Source organism: Vitis riparia, chromosome 5 (assembly GCF_004353265.1).
Source record: "Vitis riparia cultivar Riparia Gloire de Montpellier isolate 1030 chromosome 5, EGFV_Vit.rip_1.0, whole genome shotgun sequence".
Classification (NCBI taxonomy): Eukaryota; Viridiplantae; Streptophyta; class Magnoliopsida; order Vitales; family Vitaceae; genus Vitis; species Vitis riparia.
The window spans coordinates 23,781,811-23,804,202 of NC_048435.1; the positions used below are offsets into that span (position 1 = coordinate 23,781,811).

At 39.0% G+C, this 22,392-nt stretch overlaps 3 protein-coding genes across 4 annotated transcripts; all 3 read left to right on the forward strand.

The window, feature by feature from the left end:
- The first annotated feature begins 506 nt into the window (after nt 1-506).
- LOC117914628 (60S ribosomal protein L5) lies at nt 507-4,890 on the forward strand. Its single transcript, XM_034830039.1, has 9 exons — nt 507-601; nt 1,650-1,719; nt 1,812-1,903; nt 2,264-2,390; nt 2,533-2,612; nt 2,735-2,851; nt 3,407-3,541; nt 3,664-3,833; nt 4,561-4,890. Exons 1-9 carry the CDS (start codon nt 599-601, stop codon nt 4,667-4,669), a joined length of 903 nt encoding a protein of 300 aa, XP_034685930.1. The 5' UTR covers nt 507-598; the 3' UTR covers nt 4,670-4,890.
- Nucleotides 4,891-4,985: 95 nt separating this feature from the next.
- Nucleotides 4,986-6,620, forward strand: LOC117914629. Its single transcript, XM_034830040.1, has 2 exons — nt 4,986-5,730; nt 6,134-6,620. The coding sequence occupies exons 1-2, from the start codon at nt 5,570-5,572 to the stop codon at nt 6,360-6,362; spliced, it is 390 nt and encodes a 129-aa protein (XP_034685931.1). The 5' UTR covers nt 4,986-5,569; the 3' UTR covers nt 6,363-6,620.
- Nucleotides 6,621-7,569: 949 nt separating this feature from the next.
- LOC117914391 lies at nt 7,570-22,388 on the forward strand. 2 transcript variants are annotated; one of them, XM_034829727.1, is made up of 8 exons: nt 7,570-7,781; nt 16,283-16,352; nt 16,500-16,659; nt 16,900-16,981; nt 17,731-17,947; nt 18,724-18,788; nt 21,032-21,300; nt 22,007-22,388. In XM_034829727.1, exons 1-7 carry the CDS (start codon nt 7,686-7,688, stop codon nt 21,284-21,286), a joined length of 945 nt encoding a protein of 314 aa, XP_034685618.1. In that variant the 5' UTR covers nt 7,570-7,685; the 3' UTR covers nt 21,287-21,300; nt 22,007-22,388. The 2 variants fall into 2 exon arrangements, with proteins under 2 accessions (XP_034685618.1, XP_034685619.1); XM_034829728.1 differs by lacking the exon at nt 18,724-18,788 and having other exon boundaries at nt 21,069-21,300.
- The last annotated feature ends 4 nt before the right edge of the window (nt 22,389-22,392 follow it).

A 22,392-nucleotide genomic window follows, 5' to 3' on the forward strand; every position in this document is an offset into this window, starting at 1 on the left:
CCATAATTATATTTTACTTTTAATTTTATTTTTATTAGTGAAAATCTTTATTTTTGTAGGCACACTGTGGACAATAATTTTATTATATTTTAATTTAAGGGAATAAAATATTTTATTAATAGGTATTAAATTGTTATTTTAATATGTCATACATAACTAATTTTTTTGAAAAAAATTATAATTTTTTTTCCTTGGTTTATACGGAGACTTTATTATAATTCATTTGAAATTATAATAATTGGAATAAAAAATTGAAAACAAAATAAAAAATTAAATAAAAAGAATAATTTTATATAGGTTTTAATAAAATAGGGTCATTAATGGAAACAAATTTTATTGTTCACGTATCATTGTTCGACATGTTTTCATCATCTTGTAGTCTCAACCGCACTGGATCTAAACTCTAGTAGAGTAAAATCAAATGACAAAAATGCCATCATAATCACAAAAACCCTAGCCTCCACACGAAAACGAATCGCAGCCGTCGATTCTCGGGCACGCTAGGGTTTATAACGTGCTTCGCTTCTCTATTTCACTCTTCTCTAAGCCCTAGCCGATTCTCTCTCTCTTAGAAGGGCGTGGATCGAGAGCTTCAGCAATGGCCTTTGTGAGAACTGGTTTCTTTAACTGGTTTATTGTGCAATGTATTCCGAGTCTGTTTGGATGCCTAGAAAATACGGGAAATGCATGTTTTCTTCATTTGCGTGTCATTTTTTTGTTTGGTTTTTTAATTATGTTAAGAATAAGATGATTCAAGGTTTTCATTTCGTTGTTTCTGATGGTTTCTGAGAAACCAAACGGGGGGTTTAGGGTTGATGGATCTGAGACAGAGTTCAGTCACTCAATGCTCAAAATACTCATGATCTGATAGAAATTTTGTTATTGTCTTCTTTTTCTTCGGTTTTTAGGGTTAGGGTTAGGGTTTAGGCGTAGTACTGGGTCATCCGAGAAAAATACGGTTTTAGGTTTTGAAAGACGAAAATCCACATCAACTCAGCTAAATGGCTGTATCAGATTTCTAAAATGGGTTTTTTTCTTTATGTGTCCCATATAATTAAGATCTACTATCTGCAATGCAGGGTTCTTGAAGTGTTTTTCTGGTTCATAAGCTTTCGTCCAATACTGTATCTGGAATTTTGTTTCCTTTACCTTGTATGCATTTACTGTCCAACCAAACATTTATGCACATATATTGCTACAACTATTGCATTTTCCATTAGGTTATTTCCTGAAAGAACATGCATATTTTTTAGTTACAAGTGAAGAAGAGAGCCAGCGGTTTGATTAGTAGTTGATTGTGTTCTGTTTGGTTTGGTGGAAATTTTATCTTTTCATCCAATAATATATTATTTTTCTCCTATTTAATGTAATGGTTTAAATTTGAAGGTGTAGACAATCCCCACTACTAATAATTTTTTGAGATACTTTACTCAAAATTTTTTTTCCCGCTTCATCACTCTTTTTATCTGTAATTTTCCTTTAATTACTCTTATCTGTCAAAATTTTTAATTGAGTGGCAGAAGTCACATTGTTTTATCTTCTTAGGTGATACTCTTCTATTAAATTTATGGCTGCTTGTCTTATATATCTATAGTGTGCTTGTCTTTCATTTTTTTAGTGCTTGATCAATTATCTATTCTGTTTTCTAGGCCTTTGTCAGAGCTCAAAAGAGCAAGGCTTACTTCAAGAGGTACCAAGTTAAATTCAAGAGAAGGAGAGGTATTGTACTACATTTCCAATGTTCATTCTTGTAGTTTTTGGGTTTTCGTTTGTTCGCTTCTTATGGATTTTATTTCTAAAATTGTCTACAGAGGGAAAGACTGACTACAGGGCTAGGGTTCGCCTGATTAATCAAGACAAGAACAAGTATAACACTCCGAAATATCGCTTTGTTGTGCGATTTGTATCCTTAATTTATTATAATAATATTTCCAGAATTCTTCTGATTTCCCCCTGTGGTTCAATAAGCTAGGTTGTCGAGGCTTCCGCCAACCTCTTTTGTTAATTTGTAACATGCATATATCAATTTGGATCTTTGTGTAAAGCTTAAAGATGAAGAACTTTCTTATGAACATTAAATTCTTTCATGCATACATCAAATGTAAGCAAAATGGTTACAACATACTGATGTTATGATTTCTTGCTCATTTGAAGTACATTATACTGGGTTACATTTTTCCCTCTTTCAATGATGAGCTTTGTTGTTTGTTATCTGCCAAGCATTCTGTGCTGTTGATCTTTGAAACCTTAACCTTGTTACTAGACTAACAAGGATATTATTGCCCAAATAACATCTGCTAGCATTGCTGGTGATATAGTCCTTGCTTCTGCATATTCTCATGAGCTACCTCACTATGGACTTGAAGTTGGTCTGACCAACTATGCTGCAGGTATATTTATCAGAAATTGGTTCATTGTTCCTAGTTATTTAAAATTTGTCATGTTTATGAATTTTTACTTGTGCCTCTTTGTAAGAACATACCATGTGTAACTTTTTTGTGGCATTAACATGGACTAATTCCTTTTGAGTAGCTTACTGCACTGGGCTTCTCTTGGCTCGCCGTGTCTTGAAAATGCTTGAGATGGATGGTGAATATGAAGGCAATGTGGAGGTACAATTGTTAGATATCTGTGCTTTCCTTTTCTTTCATGGTTTCTTGGTCTCAAGGTTGGCTCGTTCTGTAAAGATATAGTTTTGATGATCACTTATCTGATGTGTACTTGTACTTCTTAGGCAACTGGTGAGGATTACTCTGTTGAACCCACAGATAGCAGGAGGCCATTCCGTGCCCTTCTTGATGTTGGACTTTTGAGAACAACAACTGGGAACCGTGTTTTTGGTGCTCTGAAGGTATTATATTTTACAAGCCTCGCTCAGTTGCTCTCTTTTTTGCGTACAGTTAAAGTCTGTCTTTTTATTTTGCACTTAAAATAATGACTATACATCTATTCAGTTAATTCTTCTTGATCCTCTTATACCACCTTATTTCAAAGGTAGATCACCTTTTATGATTTAATGAAAATGTTGTCATTTGTGTATGTCAGTGTTTAACAGTTTGAATTGTAGGGTTACTTCATGATATTTTGTTTTCCCCAATTGCATGTCATTCTCTTAAAAAGAGTGGCTATTTTAACTATCTATATAATGTGGCTTTTATACTTTATTGAAAGAACAATCATATCCATGCAGTGTCATTTCTGCACCCTCTTTCTAGCTTTAGTAACTGAGCAAAGGCAAGCAATTCGCTTGCTTGTTGGCCAAAGTTGAAATGGCTGATCGTCATGATGTTTTGGAGTTCTATTAAATACACTACTGTCCATTCATGACATGTTTGTTTTTGGTTGAATGTTTACTTGAGTCTACTTATTCCCAAGCTGGAGGTCATTTAATTTCAATTAACTACAGGGAGCACTGGATGGTGGCTTGGACATTCCTCACAGTGACAAGAGATTTGCTGGATTCTCAAAGGATAGCAAGCACCTTGATGCTGAGGTTCACCGAAAGTATATTTATGGTGGCCATGTTAGTGCATATATGGGGGTAAGGCTAAAATTTTGTCGTTTGCCTGTGTTGCACATATAAATGTGATTTCGAAAATAGTGGTTTTCCTTTTCAGATGAAGTCATTTTAATAACTCAGCCCTTTTGTTGGGTGCTTTCCAGACTTTGATGGAAGATGAGCCAGAGAAGTACCAATCTCACTTCAGTGAATATATTAAGAAGGGAGTTGAGCCAGATGACATTGAGGAGATGTACAAGAAGGTTCATGCTGCCATCCGTGCAAACCCCATTCAAAAGAAGGTTGACAAGCAGCCACCGAAAGAGCACAAGAGGTGAGGCTAAGATTAAATTGATTCTTTTTTCTATTCAGTTGGCATTTATTATGCTATTATCTGTAGGTTCACTAGGTTGTTTAATTACCATTTGTTTTTATTCTTCTATATCAATAACTTGGTTTGCTTTATCAAAAAGAGGGGGAGAGCTGGTTTTGGTTTATCAAATACCTAAAACCTGCTTACGGTAATTTGTTTTATAATGAAAATTTCTGTTCCTCTGGTTTGTCTGTATGGTGTGTTTAGGACTTATTTTTATTTTGAAATATTACAACATTGGTTGAAAATTTTGTATTTTGCTAGAGCACAGTTTTGGCAAAGCATGTGTTGCTTTTTGTGCAAAATCGCTGCTTTAAATTCCTAGCAGCATTGGTAATGTGAGATTTGGGTTCATTTTCGATCAATATGTCTGAGTGATGATGTACAACTTATGAGGGATGATTATTTATTGTTATTTTTGGGCGGCATCAATCTCCATTTAGGAAGAGAGGAGTATTTCTCTATTCATCAACCAGTGTGCCCCTAAATGCCATATACAAACATCCTCTAAGCACCCCCAGAAAATCTTTTTTTTTTTAATTCTATTTGAATTGTCACTTCTTTATGATACATATTGAGTTGGTTGGTTGGCTGGCCTTATGTATGCAACCCCCTGATTTCTTTGTATTATTCGGTAAATGAGTTGGTGCTATTAATTATGTTAATGGCTTTCTTGTTTGCATCACAGGTACAATTTGAAGAAGCTGACCTACGAGGAAAGGAAAGCTAAGTTGATTGAACGATTGAATGCTCTCAACTCAGCAGCTGCTGATGATGATGATGAGGATGATGAATGAATGCATCGCGCCCGGATCTGAGCTTTAATTATTTTCTCTTCATCTTCAGTACACATGCTGCTGTTCTGGAGTTAAATTTGGAACCTAGTTATTTGTTGAAGTTACTTTTTGTTTTTCCCCCATTGAATTTTTGCAGCTTTGAATGGTTCAGTTTTTAGATGGAAAAAAGGGATAATGGATTTTTTTAGCATGGTTTGAAATGCAATGCCAGTTTTGACTTATTTCACAACTAGACCTGTATGCTATTGCTATGAATTTCGCCAATTCTCTTAAATTCAGAAGCCATTGCTGTGGTCTATCTTTCTTTTTCGTCTATACTGGATGAATTATGTTGTGCCCTCACCATTAGACCTTTAGATGGCAAAAAATTACTTAAAAACTACTTGAAAACTACCTTATCATGGAATGAATATCAACAAAGAAGTTCATGCTTCTCTCTATTTTGTAAATCGGTTTTCATCATTAATGAATTAGTTTTAATGTATTCTGTCGTGAATTTGCACTGACAGGGCTCTTGAGGATGTTTGAAAGAAAATGAATGCTGTTTTTCTTCTTTTCAATTTTTTTTTGTCTATGATGTCTGTTGAAATGTCCATTTGCTGCCTTGAAAGAGTTAAAAAGAGAGAATCAACATTTTTCTCATGCTGGATATGTATTTTCTGTTCTGTATAGAGATAATGGGAAGAAATCAGAGAGAGATATGAGACCTAAAAGCTTTAGAAAATAGCCACACAAAGGGTCCAAAACTATGGACGCCTTATCTTTAACCGACCAATAGTTATCACTTATCAGCCTTCATTTGCTTCTACACATCTGGACACTATCCTCTTTATAGGTCAGGTGACTTAAAACACATGTTCCCTCATTTGAATTCAAACAACACCCAAGTGAAAAAGATTCATGGCTCATTCACTAACCACCCCTGCACCATTTGCTGCAACACTCGTCTCAACAGAATCTAAGAAGAAACCCCATCTTCAAACTCTAGGGTTTCAGAGAGTGTGGGTTTCCCATCATCAAAGTTCTGCTCAAGCCCTAGATGATCGGCTCATCCACCGCAGGTTCGTATATACGTTCTTCAATTCAAGCCCATCGGTATTTATCTGTAGAGGATTTGTGTGAATTTGAACAACTGTAACCTATATACTTTTCATTGAAAAGAAAGAAAACTAGTGGGCATTGTGGATTAGGACTGCAGTTGGGTATAAAGCTTTGTTGAATTGCAGAGCTCAAGGTAGGACTCGAACTTGATATCTTACCAATTTCCTGTAAGATTATTCCATTAGGATTTGGACCCATAATGTTTATCATACTATAAGATGCTTATATGCCATGGAATGTATGTATATTATTGTTCCATTGTTTAAGCTACCAAGAACTATGTAAGGTAAAAGCACACAATGTGTGCCGAGGATTTTGTTCATCAAACACTGCATTGGATGTTTGATGGGGTTCTTGCTGCAGGAACATTAGCTTGGGCTTGCTTGGAGCGGTGCTAGGGTTGAGTTCTGGTAACCAGAGCGCAAGAGCGGCCAGAAGGCCTCCACCACCACCGCCTCAGGAGAAGCAAGACCCCAACCTAAGTGGCGTTCAGGCGAAAGTTTTGGCTAGCAAGAAGAGGAAGGAAGCCATGAAAGAAACCGTGGCCAAGCTAAGAGAGCAAGGGAAGGCCATCAACCAGCCATCTGAATAGCTACTTGATAAGCATTGTTGGAAATACATGTTATTTGAATAAATTTGATTTGGAATAATGTAATCCAAGTTTTCAACATATGCTGTCTCAGAGAGTGTTCGTTCCTTGGGCAGAGGCATGCAAAGGCTTCATATTAGCTTCTGAGAAATAATATTTTTCTTTTTTTCTTTTTTACTTTTATGCAAGAGAAAGAATATTTGAGAAGCATGATGGAAAACATTTGGTTGGGCTTAAATCTTAAATTTCATTTCCCTTTTATTTTTTTTCTCCATATATTTATTTTTCTCATACCACTTCAATTACCCAAACAGAATATCAAAAAAACATTTAGACTATGTTTCATTCTTGGGAGTAGTAAGAAAAAAAAAATATTAAGTTATGTTTGGTTTCTAAAAAATTTGAAAGAAATTATGATGAAAAGAAAATAAAAAGGAAGAAGACAAGGAAAGAAAATATAAAGGAAAATAAAAATTAGATTTAAAATCAATAAATCATTTTTATCTACTTCAAATTTATTTCATATCTTTTTTTTTATTTTATGTAAAAATTAAATAATTTTTTAAAAATATAGATTTCTAAAATTTTAACTAATATTAATTATAATTAATTTTATTTTATATTTTAAAAAAATAAACTTAGAGAATCATTTTCCTTAATAGTTTTTAGAACCAAATACAATATGATTTCTCATACTTAGTTTTAATATATGAAAAATATAATTAAAATTAATAAAAATTATTTAATCTTTATAAGTTAAATAAGTGAAAACAATTTATTAAATTATATATATATATATATATATATATATTTTTTTTTTTTTCTTTCCTTTTATTTTATTTTCTTCACATTTTCTTTCAAATTTTCCAATAACCGAACATAACTCTAAACTTCAAATGCCATAGGAATACCTCAAACTTAAAATATTCTTAATTAATCAAATAAATTTTTTAATTCTTTAAATATAAAGAGACAAATTATATAATACCTTTTTATTATATTAAACTTTTAATATGAATATTCTACGAATATAAATAAATTTAAATTATTAAAAAAATACAGAGAAATTAGACCTATGTACAATAAGTGTGATTCGAGTATGAACAAATTAAGACCTAAATACAAACAATAAGATCATTCCTAAGGTGTATATATATATATATATATATATATATATATAAAAAGACCTTCTTCCTTTACTAGATATAGGTTGAGGCTGTTCAGTCTTGAAATGAAATGAAACATTGAAATCCAAAATTGGATTTTGGTCAGATTAGCCCCTTTACCATTTCTCTCCTCTGCTGAGAAGAAGAGGCACTGATAAAGATGATGCCCAGATGCTCCATTTCACCATCCAGTGATGTTCATCTCTTCCACACCTTCAATGGGATTCAACAACTTTCTCAAACTCATCATTTCAAGGTACTGCCCATTCAAAAATTTGTCAAGATTGTCTATTTTCTTTGCTCATTCTGCTTCCTATTTCTTAGATTTCTATGAAATCATTGGTAATATGCTTGTAAGGGATTTCAGTAATTCAATACCCAGGAAGGAAAACCAGAAATTTTCATGTGACTGCTCATTTGAGCATCAGTAATGAGTACGAATTTCAATAATTTTCAATGCCCAGAAAGGAATCAATATTGGGTGTGAAGTTCAGTAATCCAATTCCCAGAAAGGGAAATGAGAAATTTCATGTACTATGCAGATTTGAGCTTTACAACTGGGCATTGAATTCAATACCCAGAAAATGGGATTAGAAAATTTTCATTTGCCGTGCTGATTTAAGCATTAATATTGACTATGAATTTCATTCATTCAATACCCAGAACGGGAAATGAAAATTTTCATGTGCCATACAAGTTTGAATATCAAATTTGTTTATGACTTTCAAGAACTCCGCACCAAAATGTCATTTGTGGTAAATTTGAGCGTCAATTTCAAGTTTGAGTGGTTTATAATTTTATTTGATGGAAAAAGATGGAAGAGAGAGAGCGAGAGAGAGAGAGAGAGAGAGAGAAAGAGAGCGAGACAGCCAGATCGAGGGAGTCTGAGTGCGATGGAGGCGAGCGAGGGTGTCTGCGACCAAAAGAAGGCGAAGGAGAAGAGCGAGGGTCCTCTCGTCCGAAGGAAACTGACGGAGGAGAGGGAGGGCTTCTGCGACTGAAGGGGAACGAGACCACTAGAGAGAGGGAGTCTGAGTGCGATGGAGGCGAGCGAGGGTGTCTGCGATTTCAGGAAAGCGAAGGAAAAGAGCGAGGGTCTTCGCGTCTGAAGGAAGCCGACGGAGGAGAAAGAGGGGTTCGACGACTGAACGGGAGCGGGGGAGAAGATCGAGGGCGCTCGAGTCGAAATGAAAGCCAGAGGGAGCGTCCTGCTCGGGGCACCGGGATAACTCTAGGAAAAGCATCTTCAGTGTGGAATCGAAATCTTTTGAGGTCGAGGTAGAAGAAAAGAAGGGCAAAACTCAAGTTGTGGTGGTGGAGAGAAAAAAAGGGATCTCGTCGTGGGTACGGATGGGAATAGAGAGTCTAGGGTTTTTTCTTGAAGGGCTGGTCCAGTGCTGTAAGGACACGAGTGTGGGGAAATGGCGTAGAAGCTGGAAGGAAAATGGAAGGGCGTACTCCATGACGCGTGACGAAAACAGAGGCGGATGCTTCATAAGGTTAGGAGTGGTGGATCTGGAGGGCAAAAATGCCAGTATTTTCATCCCCAAAGGGAGAGGAGCAGTGGGGGGATGGACTTCAATGGTAGAGTCGCTAAGGAGTCTGGGCTTTGAGAGGAAAGGGGATGAGAGTCAGATAAAGGAGGCGCTGCTGCTGAAGCCTATCACGACGAAAACCTTTGCGGAGGTAATCAAACAGCCGATGAGGAAAGACCGAGCAGTGATCAAGGTGGCGGTTAGAGAGAAGGAGATTAACAGAAATTTGGACAAACTGAGGCAATGTTTGGTTGGGTCCTGGAACCCTAAATCAGGGAGAGGGGAAGACATGAAGACCTGGGGGACTCTCTTGGCGAGAGCTTGGGAGTTGAAGGGTAATTTGGGTATTGCAAAACTGGAGAGGGGAAAGATTCTGCTAGAATTTGAAAGAGTGGAAGAATTGAAGAGGGTCCTAAGTCTCAGAAGCATTATGGTAAGGGGGGTTTCTATCAGTCTGGAAGAATGGAGGCCCGAGACGGGATGCATGCCGGAAAAGGAAAAAAGGCGTGAGGCTTGGGTAAGAATCGTGGGCCTCCCGGTCTCCCTTTGGGACCAGACCATCCTGAGAAGGATAGGGGAGGAGTGTGGGGGGTTCCTTGCAGTTGATTCTCAAACAGAGAAGCTAGAAGAGCTACAGTGGGCGCGGATCTTGGTTAAGATGAATGGGGAAGAATTACCCAATGCGGTGGAAGTATGGATTGAAGAGTTGTGCTATGTGCTAACTCTCTGGTGGGAGGTCAGGCCGGTGTTGAAGGTAGGACCGGCGGGGTTGAGAGGAGTGAAGATTGCAGCAGCAGTTGAGGTTGGGGGCGAGGCTAGTGCACGCGCGAATAAGCGCGTGATGGAGAAGGGGGGTGGCACTAGGATCGAGGCACTGCAGAAGCTGGTAGATGGGACGTTGGGGCAGTCTGGCGGGTCGGGGCAACCTGTGGATCCTCGCCTGGGTGGGCCGAACCAGAGGGGCCCCGCCAAATCCCCTGGGCGCCATGACTGGGAATCTCCTGGGCCTGATCCACCGGATCTGGAGGCTGGGCCGTCACGGGCTGGGTCGGCTAGGCTGTCTCATTCTGGGTCACCTTCTTCTGGGCCGTTAAATAGCAAGGATCTGGAGCGGGCCAAGCCATCATTTGTGCCTGGGCTGGATTTAGGCCCGGCTAGTGAGGCCCGCACTGGGGTTTGGACCGGTCCAAGTCTGCTGAAAGGGCCAGATGCAGGAATTTCTTCTTTTTGGTTGAAGAGCAAGGAGGATATGGAGGAACCATGTCCTGTGGAAAGTCCAAAGACTGACGGAGCCTTATTGGAAGAAGCTCAGAGGTATGGAAACTCATCTAGCCTTGGTGAATTATTGGTTCCGGCTGCCTTGTCTTCTTCCCCTCTTTTTTCTGGTCGGACTCCATTGGGGGAGTATTACGACTTCTCTGGGGCTGGTTGGGAGGTAGCCCAGAGAGACTCTCAGTGCCGCATTGTCAATGGGCTAGGGTCTATGGAGCATGGGGCAGCTCCCAACTGGGAGTTGATGGAGGTCAGCAATGGCAGCAATGGAGAAGGTGGAGGGGAGCTATGTCTGATCCGTTCAGTGCCACAGGAAGACAAAGGATGGGAGGAGGTTGATTGGGAAGACAGTGAACTGGCCAGATTCAGTAAATTTCTGGGGTTTTCGACAAAAGGCTTGGAGAAGGAAATATTGGACTTTTTGGTTAAGATCAGAAAAAGGAGGGAAAAAGTCCACAGTAAAATTCTTCTGGACAAATCAAAATTTGAAAGGGAGCTAAAAAGATTAGAATGCTCCATTAACTATGAAAGGGGGAATAAGCTGAAGAGTGATATGCAAGAAAAAGGGGAGCAGATGTTGGAAGTTTAATGAAGTTAAGGCTGCTAATTTGGAATGTGCGGGGAGCTAATGATAGCTCTAAGAGGAAGGTGATTAAGGCAATGATTAGGAGTCAAAGGGTGGACCTGTTTTGTCTTCAAGAGACAAAAATTCAGTCGATGTCTGAGGGAGTGGTTAGGAGTCTTGGCTCTGGGAGGTTCTTGGACTGGGGTGCTTTGGATGCTAATGGCTCTGCGGGTGGTGTGCTGATTTGTTGGGATAAAAGAACCTTGGAAGTGAGTGAGATGGAGGTGGGTCAGTTCTCTATTTCCTGTAGGATTAGGAATGTGGAGGATGGGTTCGTCTGGCTTTTCACAGGTGTTTATGGGCCGTTCTCTAGGGAGGATAGGGAGGCATTTTGGGGAGAGTTAGGGGCAATTAGAGGCATCTGGAGTGACCCGTGGTGTATAGGGGGCGATTTTAATGTCACCCTCTCACAAAGAGATAGGAGCAGTCAGGGAAGGATAAGTGGTGTAATGAGAAGATTCGCCCAGATTGTAGATGATTTAGAGCTTATTGACCTTCCGTTGCAAGGTGGGGTGTTCTCGTGGAGTGGGGGTAGAAATAACCAAGCGTGGGCTAGATTAGATAGATATCTTGTAACCCAGGACTGGCTGGATAAATTTTGTGGGGTTGTTCAATGCAGATTGCCGAGGCCCACATCTGATCACTTTCCTATTATGCTGAAGGGTGGAGGGTTAAGACGAGGTCCATCGCCGTTTAGGTTTGAAAACATGTGGCTGAAAGTAGACGGCTTTAAGGACCTTCTCCGGGAGTGGTGGCAGGGCACTGTGGTGAGGGGGAAGGCCAGTTTTAGATTGGCCTCTAAGCTGAAGGTGATGAAGCAGAAAATCAAAGAGTGGAATAGGGAGGTGTTTGGCAGGCTAGAAGTTAACAAGAATTTGGCTCTCCAGCAGGTTGAGTTCTGGGACAGGGTGGAAGGTGAAAGGTGCCTGTCAGTAAGTGAAACGGAATTGAAAAAGGAAGCTAAGGAAACCTTCAAGAAGTGGGTTCTTTTGGAAGAAACCCACTGGAGACAAGCGTCGAGGGAGTTGTGGTTGAAGGAAGGGGACAAAAACACAGGATTCTTCCATCGGATGGCCAATGCCCATCGTAGAAACAATTCCATGGACAGAATCAAAATCAATGGGGTATGGAGGGTTGAGGAGCAGGAGATAAGGGAGGGGATTGTGCAAAATTTTCAGCAACTTCTCACTGAAGTGCCAAGTTGGAAGGCGGATATTGAGGGGCTGCATCTCCCAAGACTAAACCCCTGTGAAGCTGAAGGACTGGAGGTGCCCTTCACTGTGGATGAGATTCACTCTGCCTTGATGGACATGAATGGAGACAAAGCTCCTGGGCCAGACGGGTTTACAGGGGCTTTTTGGCAAACGTGTTGGGAATTTGTGAAGGAGGAGATCTTGGAGCTGTTTATGGAGTTTTTTGTGCAAAAATCTTTTGCAAAGAGTCTCAACACCACCTTCTTGGTCCTCATTCCTAAGAAAGGGGGAGCGGAGGATCTTGGGGATTTTCGGCCAATTAGCTTGCTAGGGGGGCTGTACAAACTCATGGCCAAGGTGTTGGCTAACAGATTGAAAAAGGTCTTAGGAAAGGTAGTCTCTTTGGATCAGAACGCGTTTGTGAGGGGGCGGCAGATTTTGGATGCATCTCTTATAGCTAATGAGGTGATCGACTTCTGGTACAAGCGCAAGGAGAAGGGGCTGATCTGCAAATTGGACATTGAAAAGGCCTACGACAACATCAATTGGGATTTCCTTATGAAGGTCTTAAAAAAGATGGGATTTGGGACTCGGTGGATGGAGTGGATGTGGTGGTGCATCTCCACTGCCAAGTTTTCTATCTTGGTTAATGGGGTTCCAGCAGGTTTTTTTTCGAGCTCCAAGGGGCTGCGTCAGGGTGACCCCCTTTCCCCCTATCTCTTTGTCTTGGGTATGGAGGTGTTGAGTGCGCTCTTGAGAAGGGCTGTTGGGGGGGGGGTTCGTCTCAGGGTGCAGCCTTAGGGGTAGAGGGAGGCCGGATTTGGAGGTTTCCCATTTACTCTTTGCGGATGATACAATCATATTTTGTGAAGCTAAGAAAGAGTATCTAACCGCTTTAAGCTGGATCTTGGCTTGGTTTGAGGCAGCGTCTGGGCTAAGAATAAACCTAGCTAAAAGCGAGTTAATCCCTATTGGAGAGGTTGAAGAAATTGAGGAGATGGCAGTGGAGCTTGGGTGCAAAGTGGGAGCTCTTCCCTCAGTTTATTTGGGGCTGCCCCTTGGAGCCCATCACAAGGCTATATCAATGTGGGATGGGGTAGAAGAAAGAATGAGGAGAAGATTAGCTCTTTGGAAAAGACAATACATCTCTAAGGGTGGGAGAATCACCCTTATCAAGAGCACCTTGGCAAGCATTCCTATTTATCAATTGTCCCTTTTCCGGATGCCTAAGGTAGTAGTGAAAAGGCTTGAAAAAATGCAAAGAGACTTTCTTTGGGGAGGGGGGCGAATGGAAAGGAAAGTACATCTTATTAATTGGGAGGTGGTGTGTACCCAAAAGGAGAATGGAGGGCTTGGTTTACGGAAGATTGATCTCTTTAATAGAGCCTTGTTGAGTAAATGGATTTGGAGGTTTGCCTTTGATGAGGATATGCTGTGGAAGAAAGTGATTGGGGTGAAATATGGTCAAGAGGGCCTTGGGTGGAGGACAAATGAAGCTCGGGGGGCGTTTGGGGTCGGGGTTTGGAAGGAGATATTGAAGGAGGCAAATTGGTGTTGGGATAACATAAGTTTTAAGGTGGGCAAGGGGACTAAGGTAAAATTTTGGACGGATCTCTGGTGTGGTGAGGAGGTGCTGTCCAGAATTTTCCCCCAATTATACACTTTGGCGGTGAATAAAAATGCAACAATCAACGAGGTTTGGGACTCTAGCCTTGGTCAAGGGGGCTGGAACATCAGATTTGCTAGGGACGCAAATGATTGGGAGCTGGATTTAATAGGAGCTTTGTTTAACATGTTGAGGGACGTCAAGATCTCCCAAGAAGAGGATTTGGTGGTTTGGAGAGGCGGAGGTAAAGGTATTTTTGGAGTTAGACACGCGTACAAGTTGCTGGCTGCTCCTAATACCCTTGCCTTCCCGGTTAAATGCATTTGGGTGAACATGGTCCCTACTAAAGCTGCCTTTTTTGCTTGGGAAGCTACATGGGGGAAGATCCTTACTTTGGATAGGCTCCAAAGACGAGGGTGGCAGCTTCCTAATTGCTGTTTTTTGTGCGGTTGTGAAGAGGAAAGTGTAAATCACATTCTTTTACATTGTATAGTGGCTAGGGTTCTTTGGGATATCATTCTTGCCTTATTTGGTGTTCATTGGGTGTTCCCAGAGACGGTCTTACAGTTTTTATTTAGTTGGAGGGGCTCCTTTGTGGGGAAAAAGAGGAAAAAAATCTGGAATTCCATACCGGTGTGTATTTTTTGGACGGTTTGGAAGGAGAGAAATAGGTTAGCCTTTAGGGGGGGCTCGTTAGACATACAGAAACTCAAAAATTATTTTGTTTGTAATTTGTGGAGTTGGGCTAGATTGTACATGGGAGAGGAGTCCTCTTCGCTTTTAACCTTTTTGGAGTGGCTAGCGGCTTGTTAAGGGCCGTTTGGGGCTGCTTGTTTTTGTTGTTTTTTGGGGGTGTGGCTGCGTTTGTATACTCCCTGTATGCTTTATGGCGGTTTGCCCTTTAATACAAATTGTGCTTACTTATCAAAAAAAAATAATTTTATTTGATGGATAGAATAGAGAAAAATATGTATAGCTTCATGGGTCTCCAAGGTTATGGAAAATGCCGTGTTGCTTCCATTTCAGGGTTCAGGGTTATGCAATTGTCCATGTCTCATATCAAATCCTTTACCTTTTGGCATTTCTTATTGCTAAATCCTAATATGAACTCAACCCAGCAAAGCTTAAGCCCCAGCTACTCAGATTACGATACATGAACCTCTGTTTGTTTGTTTGTTTGTTGTTGTTGTTATATATATATATATCTATCTTTTTTCCTGTTTCTCCCATTTAGCTCTTTATAAATCTACAAACAACTTCTCTTTGATGATATAAGTGAAATAAACACACATATACACAATTTTGTATTTTTAATATTAAATAACATACTGGTCTTTACTCGCATAAATGCTCTACAAAGCTTTGGTTGCTAACTTACAAAAAAAGGCAACCACAACAACCTCAGACCCACCCCCCATCCACCCCACCTTCTATAGAAAAGTTAAACAAAGAAATATTTTGAGTAGAGGCTTGCAACTAGTTTTTAACATGGTTGAACTTAGAGTTGTGCCTACCCATGTAGTTAAAAATTAGGGGTGTCTTTGTCATCAAACAATAATGAAGCTATTATGAGTATTACTCAATTTCAGAGTTTGGGTTAAAAATAACCCTTTTAACCAAACAAATGTGCATTTTGGCCCTTTTTGAAACTTTTGTTCAAAATGGCCTCTTTCTCTCATCCTTCATTTTTATTATTATTTTTTTTGAAAAAAAATTTGAAGATGGAGGTGTGGGTCTTGATGGGGGCAACTGCGGGCATTGTTAGCTCAACAAGGTTGCGCCATGAGCGGCACCAATGGGCATGGTGTTGTTGGTTGGCAGTGAGATGTAGCAGGAGATGGAGGAAAGGAAAAATGAGTTTGGTGGGTAGGATGGAGGGAGAGAGGGAGAAAAAAAGAAAAAGAGATAGGAAAAGAAGGGTGTGTCATCGGCTGGAGGAGGTGGCGAACAGCGATGGGTCAAAGAAGCAGTTTCAGTGGTGATGGGTGTATCGGTGGAGGGAGAAGGAAGAAATACAGTTTCAACTTAAAATAAAAATAAAAATACAGGAGGCTAGTTTGAACAATAGTTTCAACACAAGCCCAAAGTAAAATTTTTGTTTGGGTTCAAGGCCACTTTGACCCAAAATTTCTCAATTTTATGTGGCCTTTGACCCAAAATTCCTCAATTTCACATAATGATGAGATATTAGCACATGTTTTGTTTCATCCTCACCTTATACCATGTTGCCCTTTAGTTAATTTTCAGTTATCCCATAGTGAGAGTTTGAAGTGCACTTGTATTTATTCAATGAGAGTGGTGTATGAGCTGGTGAAATTTTGATTTATACAATTATACCTTTTTCACAATGAAGAAAATGTGGCAGTGACATTTTAGTAATGCATATCATACATACATAAGGACGGTTTTCTTCCTTTCATAATATAGATAGATATAGGTATGCATACATAAGCCCATAAGAAAAAAGGCTTATGTGTATATACTTATTCTCTGAATGCACAAATTAGTTTGGTGATTTTTGTGCAGGCATGGTTCTTAGATCAATTTGGAGTCCTTCATGATGGGAAGCAACCTTATCCTGGTGCAATCTCAACATGTATGTTTTCATCTGTTAGTTTGGCATTTGGTAAACTTGGTTTAGTTGATTTCTTCAGTTGTTTGATCTGAAATTGAGTAACGTTACAGACTTATAATGCTTATTATATAATGCTTATTATTGTTAAATTCTTTTATTGGATAATAGTAGAAAAGCTGGCCACCAGTGGTGCCAAGATGGTGATTATCAGTAATTCTTCAAGGCGTTCGTCAATTACCATAGAAAAAATGAAGAGCCTTGGCTTTGATCCTTCTCTTTTCGTAGGAGCAATCACTAGTGGAGAATTAACGCATCAGTACCTACTCAGGTTGAATGTCATATTTTTTTTTTTCTTTAGCTAAGCACTGAAATTGTTTATAACCTTTTTGTAATTGATATTTGATACCCTTTTGACAATGAGCAAATTATTGTCCAATTCACACTTTGTGTTTGCCTGAGGCCAGTAAAATAAATGATCACCCAATATAGCATATCCATCTTTTTTTTTTTCCTGCTGTGTTTTTTTGTGCCTGTGTCTTGAAACTGCCATGGATTGTATCATGAATAGGAGAGATGATGCTTGGTTTGCAAAATTGGGAAGATCCTGTATTCACATGACCTGGAGTGACCGGGGTGCCATATCTCTTGAGGTATTCTGAATGTTTTAGTGCTTTTGGTGATTACCTCCTCCCACTTTTCACTTCTTGCTCAATTCAAATATCCATATCTTGGAGAAGAACCTGTGATTTTTGTTCCAATCCTTTTTTTCCACTTCCTTCCTACTTACTACTTTTCATGTCTAGAGGCATTTTTCTCTCCCTTGGTTTTCTTTAAAAACATATACAACCTCACTCCTTGTGAGGAGGAAAAAGGTAAAGGATACACCATAGATCATTGGAACTAAGCATTTTGTACTACATGGTTTTGAAAGATAAAACTTTACCTGTCCTGTGGAATTAGAGAATGACCCAAGGTTGAATGTACTAGCACCAGGGTAACCAAAGTGTAATGGGATGCCCTGTTTGGAAAGGTAGAAACTGTCAACCTTGTTATAAAGGAGGGCCTTTTATTGTTGATTCACATAAAGCGTCTAACTAACTAGGGTGTTCACTTCATTAATGAAATTAAGATTGCTTCTCCTATTAAATGATTATATTATAACCTCATTTCTTATAATTTGCTATATTTTAGGGCTAAGCTAAAATTGAGATTCATCCAATGTCACAAGCACCATTATGATCTGTTTTAGGCTTTGATTAAAGTATTAGACATAACGACTTTTTTTGTGCATTTTCTAATTGTTAAATATGACATCAATAGTTTATAACACTGAAAGGCATTTAGAGGGGAGCTGAGAAATTCATAATCATTGATTTTTCATTTAAATCTCTTGTTCCAGGGCCTTGGCTTGCAAGTTGTGGATAAAGTTGAAGAAGCTGAGTTTATTTTGGCCCATGGCACTGAAGCCTTGGGGCTCCCTTCCGGTGCTGTACTCCCCATGAAACTCGAGGATCTTGAGAAAATATTGGGGCGTTGTGCAGCCAAAAATATCCCTATGGTGGTAGCAAATCCAGATTTTGTGACTGTTGAAGCTAGAGCTTTGTGTGTCATGCCTGGTAATAATGCTTTTTATCACATGGGGATAGTTGGTTATTTGATTCTCTTTGGACTTGAGAATAACATTCTCTAATGAAAAATGCACAGTTCATGTGATTGGCTTAATAATTCATCATTCTAGATATGATAGCTAATTCACTATCTTAGATTTAGAGAATGGAAAGACATGAAGTGTGTTTTTTTTTGGCTTGATTGCTGAAAATAATATTCTTCAACAGAAAATCTATTTTTTTCATGTCCTGCAACGATTTTTCTTGTTTTACTGAAATGCAAGAGTCATCACTCATACTATTCAGAAGTTCATGTCAACTCTAGCCACCCAATCCTAAATCCCTGAATCAAATTACCCCCTGCATAATGAAGTTGACATGCCAAAATTGGATTCTTTGATACATCACTTGATCATCAACATTGACTAGTACTCCTACTCGATCCTTAGTCTTACAGGGTTTTCACATTAACTGAAACTTAATTTGACATAATTTAGAAGCTATAGAATTCCAAATCCAAACCAGTGCTTGACAAGGAGATGAATTTTTATTCATCTCTTTAGTTTCACCAATTATTGGAGGTCATTTGTGGATATAGAAGCTGTTTCATTTTGGGATTTGGAACCATTTTCATCCATTGACTATTTGAATTCTAATATATTTGAGTACTTTTAGATGCTAGCTAATGCACAGTATCTATTGTTCTTTATGCCTTGCTTGAAAGCTGTTATATTTTTGTCGTTCTGTTTCTTTATGATGTAAATATTCATTTTTGATCTTGTTAGGTGCGTTGGCAGCCAAATATGAAAAACTTGGGGGTGAAGTAAAATGGATGGGAAAGCCTGACAAGGTGAAGCAGTTAGACCATTATTAGTTTTTCCTTTCTTCCGATCCCTTAATAGCTGCAGATGCATTTTTCTTGTAAATATGCACCACACCCACATATTTGTCTTTTATTTGTTTTGTGGAGAAGCTTAGTTTATTCACAAAAGAAGAAGAAACGGTGTTTCTAGATAGCCAACCCACACAGGCACACCTCTTGAGGCCCCTGGATAATAACCTATGCTTCAATTACCTTCTAAATTGCTTTACTACTTAAGATTCAATGGCTTATGTGGCCATGCCCAACCAAGAACAATGAGGAATGTATTCTTCTATTCACAACCTTGAGGAACCCCTCCACTCTATTGAATGATGCTATATTCTATTAGCCTGAGTATGGAGCTTTGTAGTTTATTAGCTTCGCTCTTTTCAGTGTTGTATGAAGCTAGTTCAACCCTCCTCGGTCAGGATATTGATGAATTACTTCTTCTGTGGTTAACAATCCGAACCTCCTCTGGCTGTCTCTTGCCAATAGCCATGTGCACCATGTACTTCTCAAAAATACAAGCCTGCACCTGTGTGCTCAGTCTCTTCTTAGTGAAATGGTAAAACTATGCCAAAGGATGCTCTTATGGGAACTTCCTTCCTCTAATCAGTTTTGTTTGATTGGAGCCATCTACAAGAACTTGCAATTGCAGCAACCTCTAGGGTCCAATGTACCTCCTTGCTGACTGTTGGATCTGAGCTCAGCACCATTCTAAAGTAATGTCTTGCTGACTATTGGATTTGAGCTCAGCACCATTCTAATGTAATGTCCTGAAAGCTCTGCCAATGGATTCAGTTATCTTTCTAGATAGTTTCATACATTAAAATTGAATATTTGGGGCTGAAAATAAAGGATTAAATTAGTTGAAGCCTACCCCATGATTGCTCCTAATCATTTCAACCAAAGGCCTCCAATCCACATATTTGAGCCGAGAGGAAATCAGAGGAATGCTCAGATATCTGACTGGGGCTCCATTTCTTCAAATGGTTAAAGGTTTCTTAGTCTTCCAGGTAACCTTCCCTGAGTTCCCAAGAAAAGAACCGACCTCTTGGATGGATTAGCTCTAAGACTTGACAACTTCTCCAAGAGACTGAGCACCAGGTTTATGGTGGCCATGGAATCAAACTATCTCCTTTATTGTGCTGGCATTATTGGGAAATGTGTGAAATGCTGATTCTTATGCATCACTAATGTTACTGAAAATAGGCGAATTTGATGCCCTGCTTAAGAGCATGAAGAAGAGTTTCATTACATTATGAACAGAGGGGAGATGGGACCTCTGTTAATCCCTTCTCTCCTTGAAAGTGCCCTCTAGACCATTAATGCAGAAAGGAATCTTTTGGATCTGAAATGCACAGTTGAATTCAATCAAAATTCTACCAGGAATTTTCAGGACCACAAGAAAATTCAAAATGAGATTCCACCCGAGAGAGTGGTAAGCCTTCATGATATCCTGTATGATGGCTCACTGATGCTAATTTCTCTTCCTATGATAATTCCTAAGACCAAGATAGCTCTGTTTTTGGCACACATGCAAACTTTAGAAGTTGCACTGTCCAATAGTCTCTCGGTATCATCAACTTATTTCAGAAAAATATGACGCGATTTTATCATGTCTAAATTCCCAAGTTCCTGTTATATTCTTCTTCAATTACTGCCAATTTATTCCTTGAAGTTCCTGACAGCTGATTGTAGACCAACCTAAGGAGGACTAGAGAGCTTTTTTTCTGTTGAGACTGTTTTTTCCCATAGGTTTATACAAATTCCCTTAGTTCTTTCATGGATCATGGCAAATAATGTTTAAAAGCTTATCTTGGTGGCAAGAATTGCCACCATAATCTAATCTTTGCTATAGATTTGTCCACCAGACATACTTTTAATTTGGATGATGATGACCATCCATGCAAATCTAGTTCATTCTCAATCCAATGGGATGTTTCAAAGAAATTGATCATGTTTGCTTAAATTTGGAGTGCAAGTTTCTTTTCTATTATTCCCCTAAATGATATATTTTGTGTTGTTATGATTCTCTGGTTAGATTTAGTTTTGTCCTCCTAATTTGTATGTGGAATTCATGCTTGGTCTTGCAACCTTGTTTAGGTATCATAAATGAGGATGATAAGGGTTTTCCTGCACTAATATACGCATTTTTTTTCCTGTTATATGTGCTCCCCTTTTGCATTCGTTTGTCACTGTATTTTTACTCCAGTTGGCAATCTTATCAGATAATCTATAAATCAGCTATGGCCATGGTTGGTGTAGATGCTTCAGATTGTATTGCTGTGGGTGATTCCCTCCACCACGACATAAAGGGTGCAAATGTAGCTGGGATCCAATCAGCATTCATCACAGGCGGTATCCATGCAAATGAACTTGGGCTTGGCAGTTTTGGAGAAGTTGCAGATTCATCTTCTGTGCAAGCTCTTGCATCCAAATATGATGCACATCCATCATATGTATTACCTGCATTTTCATGGTAGAACTTCTCATATTGGTAGGTGTTGTTCCTCTCACATTTACAAACTCATAGAACTCAAAATAGTCAATATGTAAGACCTTTAGTCAGTTTGAGTGGCAACACCTTAACTACTTCTCCATTAAGAATACATTTGAAATAGATACAAGTACCGTGTCTATTAGCATGTACTTCTGCCTTGAAATTGCCTACTTAATTGAGAAAATAAAATTTGTTTACTACAGTTCCATTTAGGGCATGTTTGGAATGTTGGAATAGGGAATGGGAATGGTAAACTCATTCCATTTCTTATTTATTCCCATGTTTCGATTACTCATTAAAAGTGGGAACATGAATAAAAAATTCATTCCCGGAGAAATCAAAACCCATGCTTTTTAGGATTTTGTATTCTCTCTGGTACTTTGATTCACCTCCATTTTCATTCCTATTCTTGTGTACCAACTGCACTCTTACTGCATCCTACAGTAGATAAAAGACAAAAATGGTGAAAATGCATTTAAAGCACACCTGCATTTCTCATACTGGTCATAACATGAGTCAATTTAGGATATTAATTTTGCTCCTCTAACTTCCCCCAAGATTTGTTTTGCCCCTTGACACCACTGTGTAAGAATTTTCTTGGTTATGAGTTTTCAGGCTTTCATAATGACCAGGTTCCCATGAATTTTCTTGATTTTGAGCTTGCAGGCAACTTCCTTTGAATTTTCTATTTTTGGATTTTCAGGCTTCCCAATCAAGGAATTTCCTCTTGAGGACGACAAAGTCTCTAAACTTGGTTAGGTTGGCTTGCTACTACTTTCTTTGAACCAAGGCCCTTGGTTATGATTCCCCCCCAAAATAAACCGAGATTCAAGCCCCCAGCAACAAGATCCAGAAATGGGTGAGTTAGCAGAAAAAAAAAATCTATTGTTAAATATTCCAGATGAACTGAAAGTTTGGTGAAAGGAGCTTTTGATCAAACTGGCATTTTTCACCCTGATATGCTTTAGATGCTGGCATTGTTTACTTCTCCATTTTGATGCTGACATGTTTTTGATATAGAGTTTCATGTACTATAAACAAGTTATGGCTCATCTGAATGGTAAGTTACAGTTACCTGGTCATCATTCT